The following is a 9293-nucleotide window of genomic DNA, read 5'->3' as shown; positions in this document are numbered from 1 at the left end:
TGGTTTTCAATAAATAGTTGCTTTATTTCTTGCAGCAGGAAGTCGCGATGCCACGTCAGTCCTGTAGGTGGCGCGTCAGCGTCCTGTCCTGGGCTGCCTGGCGGTGACATCATCAAAGGTGCAGGTCAGACATTCTTCTTTCCTCTGGGGCTCAGTTGCAGGCTGCAGACTTTAGGAGAGCGCCCCCTGCTGTTTAAAACCCAGCACCCTGTGATGTCACAAAGGGCACTGAGCCCTTCCCCCAGGCTCCTCCCACACGCTCACCTTACTGAGTTCGGGGAAGAGCTCCTGCACTGCGATGTCCAGCAGGACGTAGGACAGCTGAGGGCAGAGGTCAGAGGTCAGAGGTCGTGGGTGGGCGGAGCTTTGCAGCTGGAGGAGGAGGAGGAGTCTCACCTGCTTGTTGAGCAGCGGCTGCTGCAGGCCGTCGAAGAGCAGACGGACCCCCTCGTACTGGGCCTCGTCCCCCAGACAGCGAACCACCACCTCTGCACACACACACACACACACACACACACACACACACACACACACACACACACACACATACATTAACGTAGCTTTTTAAGAAGAAGAAGAAGAAGACAAAGACCTTTATTGATCCCACGGTGGGGAAATTTGCAAATTTGCATAATAAATTTGCAGCAAAAAAAAAAGTTTTTCAGAATGTCCCCTCACTGTCACGTTGTAACGTGACAAAATAACGTGAAAATTATCACAAATTTTATATATTTTTTTATAAGTAAATTGTATTATTTTGCGTGTCTTTTGTGTGTGTGTGTGTGTGTGTGTGTTCTGACCCGGCAGGTACTTCATCATCTCCTGGAAGGTGGTCTTGGCTCGGCTCCTCCTCTGCTCGCTGCTCCTCTCCTCACTGCTCTCACAGAAGACAGCGTCTGCACACACACACACACACACACACACACACACAGTTCACCTCTGACCATCCGACCCCCCAACCCCCAGGCCCCAGCCCCTCCCCCTCCGAGGCGGTCCGGACCTCGGAGCAGTGTGATGAGCGACACCAGGCGGTGCTCCTGCAGCAGCTGCTCCAGCTTGGACTGCATGTAGTTCTGCATGTAGGCCTCTAGGGAGCTCTTGAGCAGGATCCTGCCTGCAGCCAGCAGCTGCAGCAGCCAATCAGAGCAGTGGAACACCAGCCAGCCTGCACAATACACACACACACACACACACACACACACACACACACACACACACTCCAGATTACTGTTGTAAAGTATTCTAATATTTCTGTGGCCTCCTATCAGCTGCAGTACTGAGTCCTCCAGTCCAGCAGGGGGCAGCGGTGAGCGTCACTCACCGACATGCATCATGTAGTCGTACATGCCGTCCACGCCCGCCGGCGCCGCCGCCAAGCGGTCGGGTCCCTGCTCCGGGTCGGCCGTAACGTCGGCGTTGTTCCTGAAGAGGTCGCTGAAGAGCTGCGGGGTCGGAGGTCAGAGGTCAGAGGTCAGAAGTGCCCCCCTGCTGGCAGCCTGGGAGAGCAGCGTCTCACCTTCTTGTTGTTCTGGGCTGACGGGCTGACGATGGTGAGCTCGGGGCGGCTGGGCTTCGCTCGGGGAGACTCGCACGAGTTGAAGAAGGACTGGAGGAAGGGCTCCAGGTTCTGGCCTCGCTGACACACAACACAGCAACACAGCCACACATTAACACAACAACAAAGCAACACAACAACACAGCAACACAACACAGCCACACATTAACACACGAGTTGAAGAAGGACTGGAGGAAGGGCTCCAGGTTCTGACACACAACAACACACAACAACAACAACTCCAGTGTCTTGTGTGTCCACTGACCTCCTTCATCAGCTTCCCAGGAACAGACTTGAAGATTTTCCCTGCAAGACACAAACACAACCACCAGGTGGCACCGATCAGGCTTTGACTGATACTGGACATGATGAAGATGATGGAGATGATGGAGATGGTGATGCTGGTGTTGCTGATGGAGATGATGAAGATGGTGGTGTTGCTGATGGAGATGATGAAGATGGTGCTCTCACCCAGGTTGACGTCTGGCAGCATCCTGTCCAGGAACTGGGACTCCCCGCTGTGAGGAGACAGGAAGTCGGCCAGCAGCTGACTGTTCCTCAGCTCCGGGTGCTGCAGGAGCCTCTGTCAACACACACACACACCTGCTGAAGCTCCATCCTTCTCACTGGTCCCTCATTGGTGGAGCTGCTCCCCTCACCTGCAGATACTCCTCAAACTCCTCCCTCTTGGAGGCCAGGAACTCCTGGTTCTTTGGTCCGATGATCCTCTTGGAGGGAAGCTGAGCGTCAGCGAAGGTTCCTGCAGGGGGGAGGGGCGGAGGAACGAGGGCTTCAACCAACAAAAAAAACGACAGGGCGGTGACGTCACTTCCTGCTCCAGTGGGCGGGACTTACCGTGGAACTCGGTGAGCTTGGACTCCAGGACGTAGAACTCCACGTACCTCCTGTAGACGGACCAGGTCTCCGTGGGGTGGCCCACTGAGGAGACACCAAGCAGAGGGAGTCGGTGAGCACCAGGGTCCTCCTGCAACACCCCCTGCTGGCAGCCTCCTCCTCCACCTCCTCCCCCTGCTCCTCACCCTCCCTGCGGTCGTGGCGCTCCACGTCGATGCAGAACATGGGGATCTTCTCCCTCTTGGCCTCGTCGTCGAAGGAGTGTACGAGGGGGATGGAGACGTTCCAGGCCGACAGGTTCCTCAGGGTTCCTGGCGTGCTGGCCGGCTCCGCGGGGCCGTCGTCCTCCATCACCACCGTGGCCTCCTCCACCTGCAGCGCCACCATCAGCATGAAGAAGCCGCTGACGCTCTGACGCTCTGACGCTCCGGCGGCGGCGCCCTCACCTGGTCGTCGTCCAGATCGCCGGCGGCGCTGGGCGGCAGCATGGCGCCCTCCATGGTGGTGCTCCTGAACACACCCTTGATCTTGCTGCCGATCCTGCTGATGCCGAAGGTCTCGCCTCGCCTGGACGGGTTCCTGAGGAGGAGGAGGAGGAGGAGGAGATGAAAGAGGTGGAGGACAACGGAGGAGGACAGAGGAGGAGAAGGAGGTGGGGAAAGAGGAGGAGGTGATGGAGAAGGAGCAGGAGCAGGAGAGCCTTGAGAATCCCCAAGTCTCCAAGGTCAGTGCTCGGCGTTAGCGCTAGCTGTTAGCACTAGCTGTTAGCCTCCTCAAGCTACACAATCAGGCGCGGTTAAAACACAAACGCGGTTGTGTGTGTGTGTGTGTGTGTGTGTGTGTGTGTGTGTGTGTGTGTGTGTGTGTGTGTGTGTGGCAGCAGCCAGGGTTACAGCTGGTGTTAGTGTGGCAGCACAGCGCCCCCTGCTGGTGGGGTCGTGCTCACTGTTACCTGCTCTCCTCCTGAGCGGAGCTACTTCTGGAAGGAGGAGAAACAGCTGTGACACGTCGCCCCCTGACTGTTGCCAGCTGCCACTGCAGCTTCCCGCCACTCACCTGCAGACGCGGCTGTTGCGTGCCGGTGACTCCGCCCCTCGCAGCAGGTGTCGGAAGTACTGGACGGACCAGGAGAACCGCATTAATCATTATTGCGTTTCAGCAGGAGCCTGGCTTGTCATTGGCTGGCCACGGAGTGGGCGGGGCTTACCTCGTCGCTGTGGCAGAACATGGGCGTGAAGACCGACTCCAGCAGCGACAGCACGTGCTCGTAGGCCTCGAAGAGGCAGCGCATGGTCTGCAGCTGGACCACACCTCCATACGGACCCTCGGCGACTGAGGAGACCACCACAGAGTCACGACACACACTCACCACTAGGGGGAGGACACACTGGGGAGGAGGAGGAGGAGGAGGAGGAAGAGGAAGACACAGGAGGTGGATGAAGATAAAGAGGAGGAGGAGCAGGAGGAAGATGATGAAGAGGAGGTAGGAGAAGGATAGGGATGCTAAAGAGGAGGAGGAGCAGCTCCTACTGTTGCGGATCTCCGCCACGATGAAGGGGTCGAAGCTGATCTTGTCCACGCTCTCCTCCAGGCAGTAGCTCTGGTAGATGTGCTGCAGTTCGCCGTGCAGACGCTGCAGCTCGCCGTCGCTCAGCTCAGGACTCAGGATCCTGTCGTTGAACTCCTCTGCAGGAGGAGGAGGAGGAGGAGGACACAGCCACCTGTTAGAGCAGATGCGGGCAAACTACGGCCCGGAGCCCATATGCGACTGGAGGGAGCCATACGGCCATGAGGGGCGGGGCTTGTGTCTGAGGGGCGGGGCCTTACCCACAGTGAGGCAGAACTGCAGCACGTGCACGGCTCCTTCCTGCTTCAGGAAGTTAATGAAGCGGAAGAGGAGGTCCTGCTGCTCCCGGATCTCCCGGAGCTCCAGCTTCAGCACCTGCAGGAGGAGGAGGAAGAGGAGGAGGTGAAGGAGGAGCAGGGGGAGGAGATGGAGCAGGAGGAGAAAGTGGAAGAGGAGGAGGAAATGGAGGAAGAGCAAGAGGAGTAGGTGGGGGAGAAGAAGGAGCAGGAAGAGGAGGAGGAAAAGAAGGACAAAGGTGAAGGAGGAGGAGGAGGAGGAGAGGGAGGAGGTAGATGAAGGTAGATGAAGATGAGGAGAATGAGAAAGAAGAGCAGAAGGAAGGAGGAAGAGGAGTTCACAGCTCCTGGCTGATGTGGACATCACTCCTCCTGCTCCTCCTCCTGCTCTTCCTCCTCCTGCTCCTCCTCCTGTTACCGAGGCCTTCTTGCTGCTGACGTCGGCGTAGCGCTGCAGGAAGGGCACCAGGGGCGACGGAGGCTCAGTGGCCGCTTCAGGCTGCCGGAACCGAGGTCCAGTCAAGTTAACGCACATTCAGAAGCAGCAGAGGAAGAACTCAAGTCAGCTGTGGATCGTAATGATGATGATGATGATGATGCTAGTGTGGCGTGCTAACAGCTAACAGACTCTCACCGGAGTGTCGTCCACAAAGATCTGCACCATCAGGTTCACGGTGTCCTGAAAGGAAACGCAGCGGCAGTCAATGGCGACGCCCCTGGTCAGCCCAGCCAGCAGGGGGCAGCGCAGGGCAGCTGGACTTACCGGGTCGGCCATGAAGTCCATGGTTGGTAGTAGGACGGAGCCGGCCATCACCTCCCGCATCAGCAGGGCCAGAGACCTGAGCGCACACACACACACACCTGCACGGTTAGCGGTTGCTAAGGCTAAAGGCGAGCGTGACGAGGCTCCACCCACCTGCAGTCGGTGGCCTTGGGCGGCATGACGAAGGGGAACAGCGTCTCGGTCAGCGTGCGCAGGTACAGCAGCTCGTCCTTGCGGTTGCGCAGGGCCACGTGGAGGTCCGGCCCGAACTCCTGCAGCGCCGCCTGCTGGAGCTCCTCCACACTCTTCACTGTAAGGAGAGGGGTGGGGGGTGGGGGGGCAGACAGGAAGTGGGAGCCTCGCACACTGTCCATGGCGGCAGAGGAGTGTTTCAGCTCCCCTGTGCTGCCCCCTGCTGGCTGGGCTGACCACGGGCGTTACCATTGACGGTAACTTCCTCTCTGTAACTCCCATGATGCATCAGCCAATCAGAACGAGCCGTGGCCGTACATAAAACTCTTTTCTGGCGAGTTTCTGACCTTTGTAAGTTTCATTTTTTGAAAGATTCAAAACCATTTTTTTTTTTTAACAGGCGTTTATTTTTGTAATGTGGTCCAAAGGGGAAAATGCTTTTAGGGCCGTGTGGGCTGCATTACCTCAAGTGGCCACTGGGGAAAAATAACCAACGTTGCCGTCACGTTTCTAATAGCAGAGTAGCGCTACCTTTAGCGTGAGCCTTGGCCACCAGCTCGATGTGCTTCAGCGCGGCTTTCATCACCTTGTCAGCGCAGACGGCAGGAATGTCCACCTGCCAACAACCACAACCACAACACGGTGTTACGGCCGTCTTTGTCCCTGGGCAGTGAAGGTGTGAGCACGGCGGCGGCGGCAGCGGCGGCAGCCACCTTCTGAGCGCGGCGGATGAGCACCGAGGCGAAGAAGCGGAAGCTCATCCTCACTTCATCCACACAGGCCTCGTCGTCGGTGATGTCCCTGCGGAGAGGTCAGAGGTCAACTACTGGTGGGACATCAACCCTTGACCCTTGACCCCCCCTGCAGTCTCCTCACCTGTACCACGGATACACAAAGTTCTCCAGGATCAGCTCAAAGACCTGCGGGGGGAGAAAGAGGAGGTGAAGAGGGGAGGAGTCCAGTAGGAGGAGGAGGAGGAGCTTCGGCCCGCCAGCCAGCCTCCTCCTTCTCCTTCTCCTTCTCCTACCTCGGCCACTGACGCGTCCACCTTGGAGGGAACCTTCAGGTCCAGCCACGGCTGGTAGTTCTCCAGCAGCAGAGTCGGCCTGCGGGGGAAAACGCACCTTTCATCGGTGCTGCCACCTGGTGGTGGCGGAACGGAACTGCTGGTTGAGCCTCACTCACCGGTGTCGCTTGCACTTGACCTTCCCGCAGACGGCGCAGCAGCTTCCCAGAGGAAACAGCTCCTGCTCCCGACGCTAGGAGGAGGAGGAGAAGGAGGAGGAGGAGGAGGAGGACACCTGGTCAGTTGCCAACCTTCACCACACACACACACACACACACACACACACACACACACACACACACACACACACACACACACACACACACACACACACGCTCGCTCGCTCTCCTGGCTGGAACAGCTGCACTCACGCTGCTCCTCGGCCTGATGTTGAAGAACATGTTAGGGAGGAGGGTGTCGGGTCCGATGGAGCAGTAGAAGGTGGCCACGCCGGCCAGGAAGGACCAGAACACCATCAGGATGTGGATGTACCTGCAGGAGAGCACAAAGAGCGAGATCCGTCAGCTGGGCTCCCTCTGGTGGCCACCTAGGTGAACTGCAATGAGAAGGTGGCTATTTTGAAAAATGGAAATACAAAACGTGTTAATAACGAGTTATTTATTTATTTATTTATTTATTTTTGACACTTTTATTGTTTCCTCCATAATTCCACGTGTGTTCATACGTAGTTTGGATGCCTTCAGTGACAAGCCGCAATGTCAACAGTCCACGGGAATGAAAGAAACTGACTTTGACTGGCGGCGTACTTGCATCAAAATAATTTGTATCGCAGCGGAGGCCCGGTACCGCGCACGTTCAGCTGGTAAACTGCACCCAGTGTGTCTCTGTCCGATCGCATCAGACGACACGGTCACGTGATCGGTGACACGCGCGATCATGCAACTCAGCACGGGTCACCTGTTGAACAGCACCGTCAGCGACACCAGGGCCAGCAGGCCGAAGCGGAAGAGCGGGTACTGGCGTCCCGCCTCGCGCAGCACCTCCAGCACCTTCAGCCGCCGCCTCACAGCCGCCCACAGCTCCGCCATCCTCCGCGGCGACCTGTTGATATCACACACACACACACACACACACACACACACACACACACACACACACACGGTCAACACAACACGTCACACAAGTGCCTCGATACGTCACGAAAAAAACCAAAACGTCAGTGAAAAGTGAAGTAGTTCAGACTTGTTTTTACCGGCGGCAACGATTAGCCGGGTGGAAGCTAACCGCGCTAGCCGCCGTGCTAGCTTGCTCCACAGCCGCTCCTTTCCAGACTTGCGGCGGCGAAAAGTTTTCTTCTCTTTTTTTTTTTTTTTTTTTTAATTTTCTCGGCGCTTCTTGACGTGACGACACACGGCTCGAGCACCGGCTCGACGTCCCGGCTCCTCACCACCACGAGCCCCCTCCACTCGTTAATCTGCGGGTTTCAATTCATATTGGATATTTTTTGTTTTGAGAGAGAGCGAGAGCGCGAGAGGCTCGTCCGACTTCCTTGACAGATGGAATGTTTTCTAATCCCGATCGGGTTGCCAGGTCGGCAGGAATGCGCGTCAAGGCAACCCATGGCATCCTGCTCTTCCTCAGGCAACCCGGCAAACCCCCACCACCGCCCGACAGGGACGGGACGGGTGACGTTGGTCAGCAGGAAAAACAGACGAAGGTCAGTTTGACGTTCGTCACGCACTTCCGTGTGTTCTTGAATCTTCTTCCGGCTTCCTCACACACTCCCAAAACATGTGTGTGTGTGTGTGTGAGGCAAACTGGGAACTCTGAATTGCCCGTAGGTGTGAGTTCCAGTGTGACAGCCAGGCTCAGGGTTCAATTGGGTGGATCTGACACAGCCGACATGGCAACCCCGGTGCACAACGTCACGTCCCTTTTTGGGTCTGCGGGGTTTTTGAAAATACTTTTTTTAATTTATTTTTTTTATTTTATTGAGTTTCTACGCCACCGCACATGTACTTCTGATCCTGGGTCAGATCTAAAGTGCCTTGACAGAATGTTTTGTATTGAAGAAATTCCAATCAATTGTTTGTTGTTGTTTAAAAAAAAAAGAAAAAAGAAAAATCATAATATCCTTGTAATGTGTGTAGCTATGTGTGTAGATATATGAATATACAAATACATACATGCATAAACTAGTTAAATAAATATAGTCCTATGGATATATTATTATTATTATTATTATTATTATTACTAATAATAATAATAACAATAACAATAACAATAATAATAATAATATTGCAAACTTGTGATTGTAAAAAGAAGAGTATTGTGTATTAAGAATGCTAAAACTGTCTGTTTTATTTATTTTTTTCCAAGTTCGTTGATGGTTAACAGGTTGTTTTCAGTCCGGTGGTTCTGGTGGTTCCAGTTCCAGTTCCCAGGGTTCGGTTCGTCCACTCACTCATCGGCGGACCAATGAGTGGAGAAGCAGCTAAACCAGCAGCCTCCTCAAACCAGCGGGGAGGGCCGGGGGGCGCTCAATGCCGAGCCGCAGGCCGCAGCTCCGAAGTTGGAAGCTCCGCTTGCCACCGCTACCGCCCTGCCACCTACTGGACGCAACACGCAACAGGTGCTACACCCAGGTACTGGCTTCTTTTTTTTTTTTTTTTCTTTTTTGTTTTGGTCATCGCGCACCCGAGCTACGGAAGCGTGTTGCTGCCACCCTAGGGGAAATAAAAACAAGGCTCAGTATCACGTGAACGTGATAGTTTCACGTTGTAACGTGATAATTATCAAGTTTTTACGTGAAAAGTGTTTTATTTGCAAAGTTGCTTTCTCAGTAGATTTATTTCTTCAGCTTTAGGTCGACTTTAGGTTTGACCCATTACTGAACCTTATGGAACTCGAGGGGGGCGGGGCATCTACACGCACAGAAGGTAGACGGGCTACGTGTGTATTTAAGTATTTATTACGTTTACTCGTCAGTATTATTTGGTGATTTGGTGATTTATTCCATAAAATCAGCAGATGAGACA

The 9293-nt window shown here is 55.0% G+C and overlaps 1 protein-coding gene across 5 annotated transcripts; it reads right to left on the bottom strand.

The window, feature by feature from the left end:
- LOC142881238 (sorting nexin-14-like) lies at positions 1-7681 on the bottom strand. 5 transcript variants are annotated; one of them, XM_076015388.1, is made up of 30 exons: positions 7508-7681; positions 7213-7356; positions 6666-6786; positions 6414-6487; positions 6256-6334; positions 6105-6148; positions 5942-6029; positions 5760-5844; positions 5190-5346; positions 5037-5112; positions 4908-4952; positions 4692-4772; positions 4238-4352; positions 3941-4096; positions 3618-3742; positions 3467-3525; positions 3363-3389; positions 2857-2989; positions 2596-2782; positions 2411-2494; positions 2215-2315; positions 2027-2138; positions 1821-1861; positions 1517-1636; positions 1322-1442; positions 1001-1165; positions 801-896; positions 397-488; positions 265-321; positions 1-186 (listed from the first exon to the last, which is right to left on the bottom strand). In XM_076015388.1, exons 2-30 carry the CDS (start codon positions 7341-7343, stop codon positions 172-174), a joined length of 2787 nt encoding a protein of 928 aa, XP_075871503.1. In that variant the 5' UTR covers positions 7344-7356; positions 7508-7681; the 3' UTR covers positions 1-171. The 5 variants fall into 5 exon arrangements, with proteins under 5 accessions (XP_075871503.1, XP_075871502.1, XP_075871500.1 ...); XM_076015387.1 differs by having other exon boundaries at positions 1-169; XM_076015385.1 differs by having other exon boundaries at positions 1-97.
- Positions 7682-9293: the final 1612 nt, after the last annotated feature.

The sequence above is a fragment of the Nelusetta ayraudi genome, unplaced genomic scaffold, assembly GCF_046127955.1.
Source record: "Nelusetta ayraudi isolate G7.1 ecotype Tasmania unplaced genomic scaffold, CSIRO-AGI_Nayr_v1 ptg000188l, whole genome shotgun sequence".
NCBI lineage: Eukaryota > Metazoa > Chordata > Actinopteri > Tetraodontiformes > Monacanthidae > Nelusetta > Nelusetta ayraudi.
The sequence above is the reverse complement of the archived record's forward strand: the minus strand, read 5'-3'. Positions and strand labels throughout refer to the sequence as shown.